Source organism: Myxocyprinus asiaticus, chromosome 46 (assembly GCF_019703515.2).
Source record: "Myxocyprinus asiaticus isolate MX2 ecotype Aquarium Trade chromosome 46, UBuf_Myxa_2, whole genome shotgun sequence".
Lineage (NCBI taxonomy): Eukaryota > Metazoa > Chordata > Actinopteri > Cypriniformes > Catostomidae > Myxocyprinus > Myxocyprinus asiaticus.
The window spans coordinates 27,360,567-27,381,453 of NC_059389.1; the positions used below are offsets into that span (position 1 = coordinate 27,360,567).

The 20,887-nt window shown below is 33.9% G+C and overlaps 1 protein-coding gene across 3 annotated transcripts in view; it reads right to left on the reverse strand.

Annotated features, from left to right (window-relative positions):
- The window catches only part of LOC127436309 (transcription factor Maf-like), a 130,237-nt gene that overhangs the window by 104,988 nt on the left and 4,362 nt on the right, over positions 1-20,887 (reverse strand). For 2 of the 3 annotated variants that reach the window (XM_051690382.1, XM_051690385.1), the window contains exon 2: positions 9,324-9,391. In XM_051690382.1, the coding sequence (XP_051546342.1) occupies positions 9,364-9,391 (28 nt within the window). In that variant the 3' untranslated portion in view covers positions 9,324-9,363. Of the gene's footprint in view, positions 1-6,706; positions 6,739-9,323; positions 9,392-20,887 lie in introns of those variants that run through there. The other variant, XM_051690384.1, reaches the window with a different exon arrangement.

Below are 20,887 nucleotides of genomic sequence, written 5' to 3' on the forward strand. Positions count from 1 at the left end.
CATACTTAGAATTTGCAGTCATTCTCTTTGATGAAAGCAGACCAAACATTCACATATTGTTGTCCAATAAATGCTGTTTAAATGAAAATGTCCCTCCTCCAACACCTCCTGCCACCAACAAACAAATAGCCAATCAAGATTCAAGGTTGTGATACAACTTAAGTCAATAGGCTTTAAAAGAAAAAAAAAAAATGTCCTGCCCAATCTTCCAAGTTTCAATAAGAACTATAGTCACATGTGGCAATTATCAGGGTCCAAGCAGATTGGGAGAAATGACCAAATTTGAAAGAACATATATAATTGTATTCCTTAGTACTCTAGATACTTTGTATGTATTCCGTCCTCCATTTTGTGTTTTACAAAAAATCTACTTTTTTTTTTAACTCCTCCTAGATCATTGGTCCAATTTGCAAGGAATTTTGCAGGGATTTGTATTCGCAAAATCGTTTATAAGATACTGTATAAACCAGTAAATATTTTGGTCATGACCCAACTCACTTATCAACGATTTAGAAGAATCTAAATTATTTTGTTAACATTTTGTCACGAGGGTCACTAGGTAATACATGCAAAAATTGATGCAATCAGACCAACGGTCAAGGAGGAATTGGAAAAAGTATTTTTTGGAAAACTTGAAATCGCAGATACATGTTTTGTTTCACTTGACTCAGGGAATCAGAAGAAAAATATTTTAATTCTAGACCATATGGTTGTGAAGTTATGAGCAAAAATGTTAAAGTGTATTATAGCGCCACCTAGGGTCGGTTGGGGGTGTGTGTGTGCACCTGAGTAGTGTGTTTGCGGGGGGGATCTGGGACCATCCTGCCAAATTTGGTGTCTGTAGGACTTACAGTTTTTGTAGAAAAGGCAGTGTCTATAAATATACACTTATATTTCACTCAATACTAAACAAATATCGACAAAAATAGTTCAATCCAATTAAAATTGACTGTTTTACCCAATGTTTGTCTGTACTATGAAGTTTAATGCTTATAAGAGTGTTCTATTTTTAGCTTAGCAACATGCTAACATCATTCTTTTGCGAGTCGAGTCCAATTCAATTTGCTTTATTTCAAACTGCAGCTCTTTACACACCCTCAAAACAGAGTTGACACATTCCTATCTGGAAAATGCTCCTACTAGTTTTCCCTAGTGTATAAGCACCCGGATCAGCATATGCCTGGTTGACTGTGTTCACTCGCTTTTGGCACCCCCTGCTGGACATATCACTTGGAAAGTGCAGCAAAACGTGTTATGAAGCAAATCATTTTGGTTTGCAAAAATGTTGCCATTGTTCCAAAACCATTCTGATCTCATGAAATTTATGTGACAGAGTATGTGTGTTTTGCACTTTTCCTAACTATACAGTTTAGAAACAGCAGCTCACAAAAAGATCTGTTGTCTTTGCTTAATATTTCCTAATGATAATCACTTGCATAAGTGTGAAATTCAGGAGCTATATGTCAAGCTGACTGCAATTTAGCTGCTGTGTGTGATCTGTGGCGCATTATGGGAGTTCGGTCCACCTCCAATGACCTGATGAATCTGAGATGTTGATAAGATTAACAGTTGTATCAATTAAATGTAAAAATCAAGTGTGGTTAATGTTTTATCAAATTTAACAGTAGAGGTTGGAGTGTAACGAGCAGTTTTAGGTCAGTCAGGACGTCCCACTGTAAGGATGTGTACCTGCTAATAAGGTACTACGACATTTAACTCAGACTTCTGTGAAGATGCAAATGCAATGAGCCTTAAAAACACCTGTAAAACGCTTTTAACACACTTTTAAAATATTCACAAGCCCCTTGTTCCCTTACCGGCTCTGTTGCACTTCCTGGCATCAAAATTTAAACATGCATCTATATTATACAGCTGTCTGAGTATAAACCAGGGGTGGTACTAGGATGCAATCTTCGGGGGCACATTTTGATCTTTTGTGGGTAGAGGGGCATCAGTGCATAGCAATGCATCCATCTGATAATGAAAATTCAATGTATTGACAATGTATTGGAATTTTACTAATTGATTATAATTGCTCTATTATTGCCTAATGTATAACGTGTTTATTTCTTATCCAAAATAAAATGTAATTTAACTTTAATGACATATAATTGACATCAATGAAGCAAATATTTGCTTAACATGTTCTATTGCTTTTTTGAATTTCTATAAATTAAATATACAAAAAATTGTAAGATTTGAAAATAACAATCTTAGTATTACATCTCTTAGTATTAGACGATTCATTAAATTATCAATAAGTAAATATTTTATCATATAATATTAATAGAAAATACTCAACAAATGTTAGCTTTAAATACATAAACTACTCACAAACACAATTTTTTATTTATGCTCATGGTTGTGAATGTATATGCGTGTGTGTTTATTGATGCCTATTAAACACACAATAATTTACCACTTTGATATCATTGCTTTAGGTCATATTAGGCACAAAATGACAACAGATAGTATAACAAAAATCTGTCTAGTTTTAGCTATGTATTGATGCATCACATTTCCAAGCCAAATACATGCATGCATGTAAAACTACATGCAACGTGCAATACAAATAAACAATTAAATGTACCAGTATTTGTAGCTTTAACAAAAATCAAGCTTATTAAAAAAAATAAATACAAAAAAAAAGACTCCAGATGTATGTGACACAACAACCTGCACATCCATCAACAAATGGGGCATGAACGCATGTGTGCTCGGAAACTTCCTATAATGGCAGAGCGGCCCCTGCCACAGCCCTGTTATTTCCTTATTTATTTATTTTTGATAGTTAGTTCCCACAGAGCTCACAAAATTAATGTCATCCGGCAGAAAATAGATGCAGAAAGCTAAAATTCAGCACTTTCTGGCCACAGAAGTTATTTGTCAAGCTAACAAGGAGGCGAAGAGGCGCCCTGTTCCTGTGCTATGGCACTGGAAATATGTGCCATCAAATGCAGCTTTGGGTAGTGAGAGGAAGAGAATAAAAGCGAGGGATTCGTGGAGAGAGGAGAGAGGGATATGGATGCCATGTCTGTCACAGACACATTCATTCTCGCCCGGTCTGGAGACGAATTAACTGACCAAAGAACTGACAGATGCTTATTCACAACTGCAGGAAAGACTGTGCACTGCAGCGGTCTGAAGTAAAACACAAGCAATACGACCATAAAAACACCGGCTGTGTACTGTAAATATCCCTAAACACCAACACTGCCATTTCCCTCTGGGATATGGTGTAAGGAATGTGTTGAGTGACAAAATATATTGAATGAATGAGAATCTCAAAAAATCTGTCAAGAACAGGTTCAGGTCAGATTTAATGCTATTTTTAGGACAATTAAGATTTTTTGCATTGTGAAAGTGTTTTTATTTTTGTTTTCTTGTTTTCCAGTTAAAATATCGGTAACACTTTCTATGAAGCCCATATTTATAATGCATTGTGAAGGCATTATTATGCATTAGTAATGTCTCATAATACACCCTATAATATGTTATAATTGTGGTTACAATTATTTATGAGACGTTATAACATATTATAATAATTACCTATTCATAGTTATACCTTAGACTATAATGCATTATAACACAAGCAACATTTAATTTTATCTGCAGAAGTTATAATGTATTATATATTTTTGTAATATATATGATAGGCATGCTTTACATAAAGTAACAAAAGCAATGTCATCTTATAAACATCCATAGGATATTTTTAAGTGGTTATAAGACATGTTGGAATGTATATATTACACATGCACAAAATACAAAATAAAACACATTCAGTGTAAATTTTGAGATATTACAAAAAACACTTGTAAAGCTAAAAAATTTCAAGTTAAAAAATATCGGAAACTCTACATATGTAATGTTGTTCAGACATGTAGCCAATCTTCTTGGGTATAAACACATCCAAGAATAAACAAAACTGCTTAAACTGATTCTACACTGGACTCTATTCAATAAACTGTAATGTTTGTGCATCTTATTTGGAGACTTATTTTATAAATGACTTGCATTATAAAAGTTTCACTTATAATGTATTGCATGTTACAAGTTTATGTTATGGCTGTTTATAAGAAGATATTGCTTTTATAACTTCACTTAAAGCAGGCAAAGGCAACTTATGATATGATCATGTTATAAAGCCTTTTAACTGTTTACACTATACAGCACTTATACGATTATCTTTATTAACTTCTGTTGCATTAAAATTGGATGTTGCTTGTGTTATAATGCATTATACTATAAAGTATAACTATGAATAGGGGAAGTCTTATTGTATTATAACTGCAGTTATAACTTATTATAAGGTGTATTATGAGACATTATGAATGGAGTATAATGCATTTATAATGCCTTTACAATGCATTAGAAATATGAGCTTCATAGAAAGTGTTACCAAAATATTTAAACATTTTTGAAACAAGATTAATTTACTTGAAGCAAAATGACAACAGATTTGTCTTGTTTTCTAAATTAAATTTAGTAACGTCTATGCTTATAAAGAAAAATGAGATTTATTATTATTATTTATTTTTTTACCAGAAAATAAGACAAGAATACTCAGTAGGAATTCAAGGCATTATATGTATTAATTGCATTTTTTGATATTGTTTTGAATATACAGTATACATTATTATAGGTCTGATCTGGACACATCAAAAATAATGTGAAGTGAAGTCAAATTCCCCAAAAATGTGTCTCTCTCTATTTAATTCCAGATTAAGTTTTAATGAAACACAAAACATAGAAACACTAAAAAGAGACTTTTAAAGGAAAGACCAGGGGCAAAAAACAGTAACTGCGGATGGCGGTAGAAGGATTGAGAGAAGAGGGATGCTACCGGCTACAGGAAGTACTAATGACTTAGAGTGCTGCGTTTTGGTGGAAATATATGCGCTTTGATCAAAGAAAGCCTACAAAAACAACTTTAATAATCTCATAAATATAAAGATACAGAGACAAGAAATGTTTAAACGTCCCAAAACCCAAACATGGGCAGTTCAGTCAGAGTTTCTCCTATTTTTTGTTTCTTGTCCTGGTGTTTATGAAGACTGCGTGTGCAGCGTGGTGTTAATTGAGCGCATTGCACGAGTTTGAACCAAGCCGTGGGTCAGAGCGGATTGTACAGTCTCTCCTTGAGTCTGGGTGTATTTTTAACTGTACTAGGTTAGCGGGTGTCTTCAGGAGATGCTGCCAAATATAACTCACATCCTTACTGGCTTTGGTTACATTCAACACACACACATACACACATATATACTATACATACACATTGAATGGAATGCTGCACTGGAGGATAGAGAACACACTTTCATGTCATATTCGTTCTGGAAAGATCAGCCAGGATATTCAGCTAAACTCCTTTTGTGTATGTGATTTGTGAAATCACATTTTACCACTTTACATTAATGTTCCCTTTGTTAAGCGTTTATAAAAGGCTTCATTACTGACTAATAAGTCATTTACAAATGCATTATAAATCATTTATATGTAGTTATAACAAAATGCATACAATGGGAGACTTACATGCAATACTTGCCAAGTATTGAGCATTTTAACTTACATGTTATAAATGCTTAATAAATACACTTTTTTATTTGTATGTTAATCCAAAACATAAAATGCCCAACTCATGATTTATGCCACAATGCAGCAAAAATAAACTATTATAGTGAGATTAAAGGAGGGATTATGTCATTTTGCTGCAGTCTGCTTCATGTTTATATTCATTACTGTAGTGTCTTGAGACTGACTCACTTGTGTTTCCACTTTCCTTGTCACGTTGATGTCAGAATAATTGTTTTATTTAGTCCTAGTTACCTGAAGAGCTCTGCAAAAACACATAAATCTTAAAATATATATTTTTTAGTGTAAAGCCTGATGACCTTTAATACTGAACTTTATGTACAAAGGTTTTGTTTGAAACTCTTTAATAAATGCTTCATAGCTGTGCACTTTTCATTAAGGTATATTTTCATAGGTTACTTATGTTGAGTATGTGTTATTAAGCATTTATAACAAGTTAAATGGTGAGGTAAAATGGCTCACTATTTGGCAAGTATTGCATGACAGTCACCTTTTTATTAATTTTGTTTTGACCGAATATCAATGATTTATAATACATTTGTAAATGAGCAATTGGTTATTAATTAACCCCTTTATAAACATTTAACATAGTGAATTTTAATGTAAAGTGTAACCAAATCACAAATAATAATAAACATCATATAAGTTTCATGCAGCATGACACTGAGTGGATGATGACATTTTTTATTGTATTTTTGGGTTGTGCTATCCCTTTAAGATGAAGGTAATATTGAGACGTTTAATGTCCTGACAATCTGAGTAAGTGTTATTAAGCATTTATAACAAGTACAATGGTGAGGTAAAATGGCTCACTATTTGGCAAGTATTGCATGACAGTCGCCCTTTTATTAATTGTGTTATGACCAAATATCAATGATTTATAAAGCATTTGTAAATGAGTAATTGGTTATTCACCCCTTTATAAACCTTTAACAAAGTTAATTTTAATGTAAAGTGTAACCAAATCACAAATAATAAAAAATAAAAAAATCATGCAAGTTTCATGCAACATGACAGTGACTGGATGATGACAACATTGTTTTTATTTTACCTTTAAGATAAAGGTAATATGGAGAAATTAAATGTCCTGACAATCTGCTTACAAAATAACAACAAAACCTCACCAAAGTCACAAAGGTAAGTGTCCTACATGAACAAAACAAAGACACACATTATGTATTACTTCCTGTGTCCTCGTTGTCAAGTCGTTTCAAAGCTGCTTTACAGAAAATTATGCTATAACAGAAAGTGAAGCTCTAATGTCTGTCATCATTGTGTAGTTTAATAAAAATGTGATTGTAAATTGTGCCATAAAATAAATAAGCAAATAATATTTTTAATTTAGAACCTTAGTGAGCAAGCTAAAAGTTCCCCTCTGTCTAAACAACATGAATATAATGCCAATATTACTTATATTATTTATTTACGTTATTAGATGTGACATCACCTGTGTGTTCTGTTGCTGAAGAAACGTGTGACTGAATGTTGCCTTAATAACAAAGAACTACAGTACTAACTTCTACTAAGTAAAACAAGAGCAACACACACACACACACACACACACACACACACACACACACTGACATTTTTCTGTCAAGTTAATACTGTCATTGTAGACGGTTTTAAAGTGAAACTTTTTCGCTATTAAAATACTCTCCTATCATGGTTTAATATGCAGAGACAACTATAAATAAACAATTTGTAGGCTGATTCCTATGAAAAAGTGCAAACACTAACTCTGTAATGCTATCAAAACATTGCTCTGTTTGTTTGAGCATCCCATCCAGCCTGACAGAGCATCAATGCCTCAACCAATAGCACGAGTTTGGGGTGGGACTATCTGTTCAACTGACTTAATTATTACCAGCTTGATCCCATAAAAATTGTGTGACTGTTGCGCAGTGTTGGGTAAGTTACTCTAAAAAGTAATTAATTACTAACTACTAATTACATCTTCTACAGTGTAATTAGATTACTGTAATTGCATTACTTATTACTAATTACTTTATAAAACCCTTATCAACCTCGAACCAGATGAAAAATACAAGGATGGACATGAAATTGTTATTTTAATTCTTTTAAATAAATCATATAAAATCAAATAAAGTATTCATGAACTGGCAAAAGAATTTAAATGGGCTGCATGTAATTAGAAAACATACATTTTAACATAAGACACCAAATTTCGATTTTAAATTCACTATTGTTTTATATAGAATTGTTCTATAGTCTGTCCAGTATTTAACACAATTACATCTGAAGTAACTGTAATTAAATTACTGAAAAATTAAGAGTAATCCCTTTAATTTTTCAACGAAAAAGTAATCTAATTACAGTAAATAATTACTCAGTAATGCATTTCACGCTACACTGCTGTGGCGGCATTTTTGCAAAACAACTTTACGTGGTTCATTATACACACCGCAGCAGTTTCAAGGTGAAATGTCCACTGTGTGGCGCTAAAAGTGAGTTAATTTCTCCCAAAGAGTTGAGCTTAAGGTTAATGCTCTATTGAGTTTTAAATAAACAAAAACGACCTCCCTACCCTAAATCTTAAACCTAAACCTAACCGAGAGTGTCATAAAAAACAAATGTGAGATGAAAAACACAATTGCTGAAGCAACTGTGTCATTTTGTGGTGCTTCTATGACACTTTCAGCTCACGTGTCGAGTCATATGCTCTTCAAGACTCATACCCCGGTTCTGCAAGTGCAATGCTCTATCAGTTGATCTACTGCACAATTTGATCCTGCTAAACAAGCTTGTAAATGTAGTTGTTTATATAATGCAAACTTTAAAAGTATCGCCTTACAAGTCATTCGCTATAGTAAAAGTGTTTTGATGTCATAAGATAGCAATGTGTGAGGAACAGGGTGAAAAGTAAGTGTTTATGAACTGATAATCAGCCATTTATTCGTGATTTGAGTGACTTAAGTGTTTCACAATGAAACTGGCGCGATATGTACAACGAGCCACGTAAAAATAATTTTGAAACATTTAGGTTGTACAGTGATTCTAAATTACACACTTTAGCTTTAAGTTTGGATGATCAGTGAAGTGTCCAATAAGATTTACACCTGTGTTTCTGAACAAACTCAGTTGCCATACATGCTTAAAAATACATACATTCATACAGTACACACAGAATGAAATCTCAATTGCTCCAGACTGAAGTTATATTGTAAACCTGGACCAATATGTCCCATCCAAATTACAACTCCAAAGATCTTAAACTAACCAGTCTTAATTTCTAACATGTCTGCTAGCCGTTGGCCAGTAATCCTGTTGGTAATTATGAGTTCACTGGCAGTATAAGTACTATACACAAGCTCTCTAGCACATTTATGATTTTTTTATTTTATTTGACAAGACAATCCAATACATCCTTGTTCGTTTAAAAAATGACAGTATGTTTTAAAATTGTGATCACACACACGATAATAATAACAATTATATCATTTCTATTTAATTACTGGTAATCATGAATGAATAAACATAAAAAATATCTCTGTTATGTATTATGTTTTCATGGATAATGAACTAAACATGGACTAAACTCCTAATACATATAAAATGATGAACTGCAGTCGACAAATCAACAGTTTTATATGGGAATCTAGAATTTAGACTCATTTATTTATACCGAGATAATGTTTGTTTTTTTATTAATAATCACAAAAAAAGGTTAAACTAATCCTAAACTGCACAGAATATAAAGCTTTGGGTCTTACCTCAGACTGCAGGGGCAAAGGGCAGGGGTAAGTCGTCTTATCACAGGTGTAGAAATTTCCGCGATGTCCTTCCATGATAAAAAATAAATAAATAAATAAAAAGAGAGAGAGAGAGAGAGAGAGAGAGAGATAAAGAGAGAGTTGCTAAATATAGCATGGTGAAATATTTCTAACATTTAAACTCCCATCAGATCATGTTAATCGTGAAAAAAAAAAAAAGTCTATATTTTTTAATACAAAATCTTTACAAATAAACGTCAAAATTTACTTCGTTTCCTTCAGTTATTGAAAGCTCATTCAGTTTACTTTGGTTACTTTTGATTATTTAAAATATATCTGTAATAAATGCAAAATATGTTTCCAAACATACACATAGACAAGTTATGGCAAATATTGAACAAGCTGTTGTTTGAGCAGGGCTGTACCCACTATACATATAGAGTTACATTTTCAGTTTATTTGTCAACCAATATGAGATTTTACTGGCTGATTCTGGAACTATTACATTTAGTCCCCAAATACTGAATATGTGGTTGCAGCCTTGTCTATGAGTATGTGCGGATTATGTTAAACAAAGTTAGCACTCTTTCTACCATACAGTATATCCCCTCTAGACCACTGCTGCCACTAAAAAAAAAAAAAAAAATGCTTGTTAAATCCCTCGACCCAGTTCAGTTCACAAAGCCATTCATTCTGTTTTGTAATCACTGCTGAATGAATTTTAACCTCACATCACTGCAGACACATGCTCTTCTCAGGACATTTGTGTTCAGAGCTAATTCTGTCAGAGTAAAATATCACCCAAATGATTGCAGGGCAAAACACAACATCTTTCCAATATAGTATTTATGTTGTAAACAAACTATTATAGGCCAACATGATCACATGGGAGGACGGCATGTTGTTTCTGAGAGTTCCGGTACCCTAGGATTGGCCACATTTTGCTGACTCACTGACTCATGCTGACTCAAGTGCCATCTCCTATCAAACATGTTTGCATCGGCTCCAGTGTGTTTACCTTCCCCTGTGGCTGGAAGCACATTGCATCAGCAGCACGGGAGACCCTGGTTCAATTCAAGCATGATTCGGATGTTGCATTTTTCCTCTAACATTTATTTTTACTCCACTGACAGTTAGGTTCAGGTTTGGAGTTTGGGGGTACAGTTTATAAAATATTCCTCTTCACTGTATTACAGCTGGTACAGCTTAAAACAACTCGCTTCACAACTCGCTTTTGGCACCCCACCATGGACATTTCACCTTGAAAATGGAGCTTGCGTGTGCCAATACCCCCAACAACACTTAACGCTTTAGCCACTGGGGGCAATGTTTCGCATTTCGTTAAACACAGACCGATTTTAGCTAAAGAAAAGTCATCCTACTGTTTCCGATTTCACTATGAGATCAGTCTGTATAAGCAGTTTACGAGATTATTTACGATACACTTCTTTGTTTGCAGACCTAGTGTCTGCGACTCAATAGAAGAAGACAAAGGTGAAGAAACTGCACACAGCTTTGTCAGCTCTTTTGTGTATTGTTAAGGTGCAGTGCTGGGCGAATTACTTGTGAATTGTAATCAGGTACTGATTACAAATTACATGACAATAAATGCAATCAGTAACATAATTTCTTAGATTACATTTTTGGGGTGATTACTTTTAGATTACTTACAACCTAACTCTATTTTATTTTATGTCACATGCATTTGAGTAGGATAATAATTTAAAAATAAAAGTACAAAGAAGACGAAAATGCACTCTTTCTTGCTAACAAAAAGAGCCTCACAAAAAGAGCTCCTTGTGACATTTTTAAAAAAGTGCACTAAACATTACATGAATGAAATAAACATTAAATCTAACAGCAATGACAGTGCATGGCCAAAGTTTATAATTCAAAACACTGAGACGTCAATTTCCTTTTAAGTGCATAAAACAATAGCAGCATTACAAACAATAATGACCATAAAATCAACATAAAATGATCATAAAATGAATGAAAATTAATGACCATAAAATCAACAGCAATGACGTTGCCTTGGTCAAAGCTTTCATCTAAAAACACTGAAACAACTTTAACCTATTCTTTAGCTGAGGTGCATATCTTAATGTTGTAACATAAAAGGAGCCCATGCTGAAAATTTTCATCTGTGACACTATTGCGCTTCAGGGTAAGAATATGATGATATTGATATGAAAATTATCAATAAATTAACAACAATTTACTGCCATTGCCTTGTTAATATGTAATCATGAAATCTATAAAAAAGTAACTGTATTCCGATTACGAGAATTTTAAAATGTAATTGAATCCAATTACAAGTACTTGATTTTTCTAATCTGATTACGTAATCCAGATAACATGTAATCCATTACTACCAAGCACTGTTAATGCACTAGGTTAGAATATATTATAAAATGTCTGTGGTAAATATTCATTTTACAACACTTGGACGCATGGTTCTACAACATTAATTACACACAGTCATACCCCAAATGTGAATTTTGAAGCCCCCGTGTGTGTGTGTTTGTTTTTTTTTAAATTAAGAGGCTTCAATGCGGCTTCAAAATATACATTTGCGGTATGACTGTGTGTAATTTATGTTGTAGAACAAAATGTCCACGTACCTTAAGGTAATGTTTACCACAGACCTTATTTTAATCATAAATCCAAAACTGCCATTATAAAAAACCCACTGGAAATTCCTGAAGGAACCAATGGTGAATTTGTCTTCCGGGTTCGCCTACAAATTGATGTCATGGCTGAACAGCTCTACAGTCTGGTGGAAACACAGAAATAAATGACAGACTGTGCCCCCAGTGGCATGGGGTGTAATGACGGTGTGGATGTGCTTTTTCATGCGGACAACTCAGTTCGATTTTGCCTTTTGTCCTACTTTTTCCATTCCTGTTTCCTGTCTCCACTCTTAATATTTCATAATAAATAAATAAAAAAATGAACATAAAGCTTGATTTCCTCACAGTGATTTGGTCATGGTGATGGACAGGGAGTTAAGAGAAAGGTTTGATCCAGGTAAAATTAACCATGGTTTTATTATAGTAATATTGTATTAACCATGTTTTTTGGTGGAAGCCATAGTTTTAATGCAATTAACCATGCTGTTATTACAGTAATATGGTGTTAATATACAATAGTAACCATAATTAATTTTGTGGTTACTATGATTTTACTACAAAATACCATGGTGATACTATGTAGTTAAACCATGGTTCATTTCTGTAAGGGAAGGTTAGGGTTATGTTTAAAGGTAGGGGTTGGTGTAATGTGTCTGTGGGACTCTAAATAAACACAATGAACACACTGCAGTGATGCCCCTATACTGCCTGTTAATATTTAAATAGGGGTGCAAATACTATCTGCCACAACAATAAAAAAGGGAATACATATTGACAAAATTTTCATTTTTGTGCACTATCCCTTTAAAATGAATGTAAAGCCGTCGGTGTTGTAGAAATGCCCACTGCTGTGAAACACACTTCGTGGAGGCGTTTTATTGATACGCGTGTGGCACAGAGCACCTCAAGGACTTGCGCTTGTTTTCATATTCTCCTCACTGCCGTGCTCTCTGCCACAGGACATGACATCACTCGCCGGGGTCACGGCCCGCCACTGACTTCACGATGAGAAAAAAAAAGAGAGAGGGGAGAGATGAAGACGAGAAAAGAAAGACTTGGGAAGTGCTGCTCTGTAGGTCACCTTGCCTGGCTGAGAGATCAATGTCGCTTTGACTCGCTGGTTAAGGAGGAGAGGGAGAGAGAGAGAGAGAGAGACTGCAGCTGAGACACCTTGCCAGTAAATCACCTTGCCAGCTTCATTGAGATGCAGGTATAACACAGGCTGGGCACAAGGCCAATGCCTACAGTACCAACACACAGTCGTTTCCTTAAACTCTTTTGTGCTTTTGCAATTAAAGGAACACTGCACCTAAAAATAAAAATTCTATCAACATTTACTCACCTCTTGGAATACAAAAATAATTATATTGCGAAATGTCCTCTTTTTCATGCAACAAACGTCAATACTATCTCGAACCTTAAAATATTACGTCACACACACACAAAAACATTTGTAGATTTCGATCTGTTCCACATACAAACCTATCATATGACTTTAGAACAATTGGAATATAGCGCTCAAGTCATATGGACTATACTTTTATGATACTTTGGAGCTTTTTAAGCCATATGTAAGTTACAACATAAACGGGCACGAAGTTGCAATTTACGCACTTCTAAATATTGCATCGTTGCACCATTAAACTTAGTTGAAATGTAACTATGTGTAAAATAAAAATGTCTATAAATATTTATTTCAGAAACCTCTGACCTGGAGTAATGGTTGGAATAAAACAGCAAACTGATTGAATTACATAATTGCTGAAATTGTGTGCTTCTTAACACCTTTGGCTGTACTTTTCAAGTGAAATGTCCAGCAGGGGGCGCCAAAACCGATTGAAATGAGGTTGTAATCAGACAAGGTTTTTAAGGTGAGTTTTAGATGGAGATTTTAAAAAAAACGTACATCCCTAACCTAAAACTTTACCCTAAACTTAACCAATAGTGTCTGAAAAGAGAAATTAGAGTTTAAGAAAACAGACATCCTTACCCTTAACCAACACCTAACCTTAACCGATAGTGTTTTAAAATGCAGAAGCGAAATGAAAAGCAAATGTTTTTTTTCTCCCAATTTGGAATGCCCAATTCCCAATGTGCTTTTAAGTCCTAGTGGTTGCGTAGTGATTCGCCTCAGTCTGGGTGGCAGAGGACGAATCCCAGTTGCCTCCGCGTCTGAGATCGTCAACCCGCGCATCTTATCACGTGAGATTTAAAATTGAGCGCGTTGCCACAGAGACATAGCGCGTGTGGAGGCTTCACGCCATCCACCGTGGCGTCCACGCCCAACTCACCATGCGCCCCACCAAGAATGAACCACATTACAGTGATCATGAGGAGGTTACCCCATGTGATTCAACCCTCCCTAGCAACTTGGCCAATTTGGTTGCTTAGGAGACCTGGCTGGAGTCACTCAGCATGCCCTGGGATTTGAACTAGTCAACTAGTGAACTCCAGGGGTGGCAGCCAGTGTCTTTTACCACTGAGCTACCCAGGCCCCCAAAAGCAAATTTTCTGAAGCAACCATGTCAATTAGTGTCACGTGTCAGATTGAGTTCTTGTCTGGTTTTGAACTGCGGTCCTCCGAGTCCAAAGTCCAATGCTCAGTGAGGTGCACTACCGTAAGCTAATCATATTAGAATAAGTGTATATACTGTATGTAAGTGGGTCTGTAATACAAGCGTGAAAATGTATGATTTTTCAAAAGATGCCTTTGAGTAAAAGTGTCTCGATATCATAACCTAGCAGGGTCTGAGTAATAGAGAGAAAAATGAGCATTTAAAAAGTTATAATCAGCCACTGAAGTCATAATTTGAGTGAAACTGACATCACGGCTGAACAGTTCTACGAAACATACAGTTGTTGTAGCTCCTCTAGTGTTCATTTCACCTGGAAACTGCAGGGAATTGTACCTTGAGACACATATAACAAGTTTTGCAAAAATGTATATAGAGTCATGTTTTGACTATGAGACCAGGTTGTTTATACTTGTTTACATTTGCGAGACAGAACATTTATATGATTCCTTTTCAGGCCCTTCAGGCTCTTTGGCATGAAACATGACTTTCCAGTGTGCGTCACCCAGTGTCACTAGCTTACACACTTTCAACACATGAATGTCAATTTTTGCAGTCAGCTGTATTAGTATTTATTTATTATCGCTTATTAATTTTAGATACAGCTCCCGAATATTATTTAAAATTTTAAATATAATATTTATTATGTTTAGTTATTTGTTACATATCATATCCATACTGCTGCAAGTCACAGTACGTGCAACAACAAAAAAAGGTTTGAACATCAACACTAACAAGATAACACTGAAATGCACAGTAATGTTTACAAATTTGAAGGTTGATTATTGGATCAGTAAAGATAAATGTCATATTGTGCGACTACGCATTACTTTATGGAGAGCTTACAGCCTACTAGTCTTGTGTTTAGAACTAGTGTTGCAACCAAATTAAGCACTAACTAGTGGTTACTAAGAGCATTTTTAACTTGACGTCCCATCTTAAAGGAATATTCAAGGTTCAAGTTAAGCTCAATCGACAGCATTTGAAGCATAATGTTGATTACCACAATAAATAAATAAATACATTTGATGCTTCCATTCGACATTTTTCTTTAAAAAAATAAAAAGTAAAATGGAGATTACAGTGAGGCACTTACAATGGAAGTGAATGTGGCCAATTTTAAGTGGGTTTAAAGGCAGAAATGTGAAGCGTATAATTTTATAAAAGCACTTACATTAATTCTTTTGTTAAAGCTTGTGTATTATTTTGTCGTTTAAGGGTTTTAGCGTTAGTATGCATATTGTTTACGTCTTGTGGCTATACTTTTGAAACAGTGAGTATTTTAACGTTTATGGATCAGCCCCATTCACTTCCATTGTAAGTGCATCACTGTAACCCAGATTTTTATTTATTTTTTAAGAAAAAGAGGGATGAGCCGAAATTAATTTGTGTGGTAGTCAACAGTATGCCACACATGCTGTCAGTTGAGCTTAACTTGTAATGAACTCACACCAAGTGCATAATATGGACTGGGAATACAGCGCATAATTCGTATAAACTACTTTTAGCAAATTTAGGGGTTTCTATTTCTTTCTCAGGGCTTTACAGCGCCTGGTCACCATCCACATTCATTGAATATAAAAGAGCAGCCTGGACATCCTATTAAACATCTCAAATTTTTACACTAAAAAAGAACAAAAAATAAAAAATAAAATATGAAAATCAAATGACATGACATGTGTGAGTAGGTCTTTTCTTAACTTTTGATTGAACAATTTCTTTGAACTCACTTCACAAAACCATATTTCAAACCATTAAACCATTATTTTGCTTGCTTTCTTTTCTAAACAAACACATTAACATCACACATGCCTCTCCCATACCACATGGAAATCTTCTAGAATCTCAAACCTCAGGCAATCAACAAAAACACATCCATTTCCTCAGTGTAACGGCAGAGGGAAAGTTAAATTATTATCTTTTCACATAGCTGCTCTATAACTCAGGTTTACAGAGGCTGGAGAGAGGGGCCGGGGGACGGCGGTCACGTCGGCGGATGATGGACGCACATGGCAGGGTCATAAACTCCCTCCTTTAAATCACTCTAAATGGAAATGTTTAGCGTGGCGAGATGCAGATGAGCTGGGATCCAACACCACAGAGCTTGTGTTTGTGCTTTCACAATGAAAAAAGACTGCTATATCATGGATACTTCGATGGCACTGTGCACAAAAGACAAAATGGCCTGAAATTCAGGAAAACCATTAAATACATATGAAATGTAATATGAAATCATGATGTGCGGTTTAATTTTGTATTCTTACTCTTTTTTTATGTGTATAAGTGTGATTTTAAATATTATCTAAGTAAACAGTGATTTGCTAAGTACAATCTGTTCAGATGTACTCTTCAGAAGGCATTTGTTTGAATTATTTGAACAAAATTGACTCTAGCTCATTTGACACTTGCAGTTATGACAATCATTTCTAATCCACGGTGTGAAAAGATAACTCCGAGCGGCTTAAAAAAAGTGCCTTCCAAGCTAAACAACTACTCCCAACAGAGACAACATCTGATATGATTAAAGATATTACCCTGTAACGCTGCTGTATGTAAATGATTGAAATGTCAATATGCATGAGTTGAACTGTGATTTCCTATTGTTGACCTCAAATGCAAAAGACCAATTTCGTGACAGAAGACAACTATATTATCTGTAGTAACCTAATCAGGAATTGCCTGCATCCAGTGATTAGAGCACATATGGTGTCAATATCCCACTGCTGATTGAATTAAGTGGAATCGCAGAGTGTGTGTGCGCGTGCATCTGTACATTCATTTGTGTGTGTATGCCTGATCTTGTGCATGTGTTTGGTGATTTGTGTTAGGTGCGTGTCGGTTATGGAACCGAGGTGTGAAAATATACACGGCGTGTGTAATGAAATCCAGTGACTTCATTCGCAAGCTGAAATGAAATGTGGCCTTTCATCAGAACCTGCTAAACAGGATGTGTTTCAGTACATCATTAAATATCCGATTGTGTCTGATAAAGTAGCATTTGTTTGGTTTCATTGATATGTTTGAGTCATTCCTTTAATTTGGTGGCATTTCGGCTTTCAAACTTTTCAGTGGATAATTAGCCACTACATGGTCTGTGAATGATATTTCGAAAACATACAGTATTTGTAAACTTATATTGATGTTTATATTATAAATTTATTTAAATTGTAAAATTATATTAATCAATAATCCCCTATACTGTATCTATCCATATCAGGGTGGACATGTTATGCTTGACCACATATGACTAACATCACAAAATAAAGGAAAACACTGATAAAACAAGAGTTACGCACTTCAAATAACTCAAAATAATTTTGCTAAATGGCTGATGTCACCCCCTGGTGTGTGATGTCATCTCATAACATATATCTTCAATTAAAGGTCACAGTATCATTACATAACAGGGATAACAATAAATCAAGGAACACAAAAACCTCCAATATATGTGTTGAAATGAGAAATTCAGAACAAATATATACATGTTACTGAGAGAATGTAACACTAAAATCTTAATTGTAAAATTTCGAAATCCGATAATTTTGTCAAAGATGTTTGACGTGCATCTCTGGAGACATGAGGAAATGACACTAGTGCAAAAATAAAAATGTTGATTTGAATTATTCATTTGACTTTTAGGCCCACAGTTGTGTGTGTACTATTAAAATATATATATATTTTTACCAAGTCTATTAAAATTGTAATCGGGTGCAATTATAAATACCACAACTTGTACTGAGGACTTAAAAATCACTGAATTGTAAGAATAATATATGAGTATGAGTCAGAAGATAAAACTACAAGCAAACATGCTCAAATGAAACTAAACTGTACAATTCTTTATATTTAGCAGACATCAGAAGCAGTCATATTCAGTGTGACCAAAAAAATCATTCGAATGAAGCTGGAACTAAATTGAAATGTATTTATTTATTTATTTATTATTTTTTTTTTTTTTTTAAATTGTTGGCTCAACAACCATAACGTAAGAAAATAAACAGCTTCTACTCATAAATGTACATATTTATAAACATTTTTGCTTTACTTAATTTGCATTAATGTGTACAACACAAACTATTAATTAATAAGGTGGACTTAAAGTGATAAATAAAGGAATAATTGTGAGTTCCTTGAACTTTAACTTAAAAATCCATCAAATTAAGATTTTAAGTACTACTAACTCAAACAATCAAGTACAGAACTGAGGTTGTGGGGAAAACCCATAAACCCCTTGTGCTTGACTAATTTAATCATGCTTGTTTGGTCAAAAGGAACTTATTGGGGGCTTTCATTAGTTGGTATTAAGAATTTATGGAGATTTTAACTCTTTTTGGTTGTTTTAGTGTAATTTGTTGTTTTGTTTTGCATTAGGGTGATTGGTGTTCTCTTTGTTGAAGTTGGATCCTGTTCAGTCCATGTCATTTTTCCTTGGACATGTGAATGTGCATATTGCTAAAGTGCAGCTTTATCTGCACTTCTTTGGGGAATCAATTGTTTAATGACTGTCCTCAGTCATTATTTTCTTTTGAGCCAATTAAAGTAGGTAGAAACACTATATTATTGTATATACACTATAATATTAAAGTTCATTTGAACCAACATAGTTGTTAAATCTTATTTGTGTGACATACCTTTATAAGGAAATAAAGTTGAATGTACTGAAACATTTGTGTATATCTTAACAAAGGTTTTCTAGTTTAGCTGACATAAAATTACCATAAGTTGAATTTACTTAAAAAGAGTGATACAAAAATGCTTAATATACACTACCGGTCAAAAGTTTTGAAACACTTACTCATTCTTTATTATAATTTTTTTTCTTTTTTTTTTTTTCCACATTTAGAATAATAGAATGGGAGTCATCAAAACTATGGAATAACATAAATGGAACTATGGGAATTATGTTGTGACTAATCAAAATCCAAAATAAATCAAAACTGTGTTATATTTTAGCATCTTCAAAGTAGTCACCCTTTGCCTAGAATTTGCAGACATGTACTCTTGACATTTACTCAACCAGCTTCTTGAGGTATCACCCTGGGATGCTTTTTAAACAGTATTGAAGGAGTTCCCATCTATGTTGGGCACTTATTGGCTGCTTTTCATTATTATTTGGTCCAAGTCATCCATTTCCAAAACTAGTTTTTTTATTTTTTTATTTTTTTTATTAAATTTTAGTTTTATAATGAATAAATTAATATGGTGGCACAATTATATTTTTGCCTACAAAACTAATTTCAAACATTTAAGCATACGCCTTCAGATCAAAAGATTTTTAAGATCATGTGAAACATTTCAGTCAAGTGTTTCGAAACTTTTGACCGGTAGTGTATATTTTAAGTAAATCCAACACATCATTTTTTCAGTCTAGAGATACACTGAAAAAAATATTTTGTGGTGAAGTAAATATAACAGAAAAGATCAAGTTCTTTCTACATTGAATAATTGAGTTTAACTGTGAACTTGAAAATATTAAGTAAATTCTACATTTGTTCTCAATTCAAGCTTGTGAAGATACATGCTTTAGCTTATAAGTTATTGTTATTTATGATTGTTTGTTATCTTTACAATGCATCATTATGTATCAATCCTAAAATAGAAAACCTTGTCATATTTATTCACTAACTGGAGTGAATTTCACTTGTAAATAAAATAAGTACATTTTATTCAACTTGTCGAAGCTGGTGTTTCCAGCATTCAACAGGCTTAAATAATTAATGCGCGGTTTCACTGCTGACAAGTTTATTCACATAATTTTTATTGATGATATTGTAATGTTTGGTAACTTCTTGTTTTGTGAAATCTGAAGTTCATTTTCTACTCAAAATCAAACGTTCGTCATTGTATTTTGTTCACCAAGTGTTGAGGTCTGCGTGCACAGTTCTGTCTTGTTTCTAGTGCCGGTTATGCAAGATGAGATAGCATGCAATAAGATTCAGTGTGTCATGTGGTACATGATTAAACATGTGTTTGCAAGGAAAGTTCAAAATGTGAATAAAATGCTCATTTAAATCTTACACATTTTTTTAAGTACCATCTACATCAGATTTGTAAGTAAATGTTGCTGTATTGACAGAAATGTTTATGTTAAATTTACTTACTTTAATCAATATTATGTCATGAAGTAGATTTTACTTAATTTTTTCCCATTCAAATTTACTTAGAAAAGCTGTGTGCAAAAACTTGCAAAATAAAAATGAAGTAAATCAAACTGTTCATTTTTTCAGTGTATAATTAATTATATTATTAAAATTAATAATACAATGTTTAAAAAATCTAGAAAAAGTGAGTGCTCACTCTACACCTGATGCTGTAGTGGACAGTGGTAAAGTGTGTGCTCTATACTTCTGAGTTATAG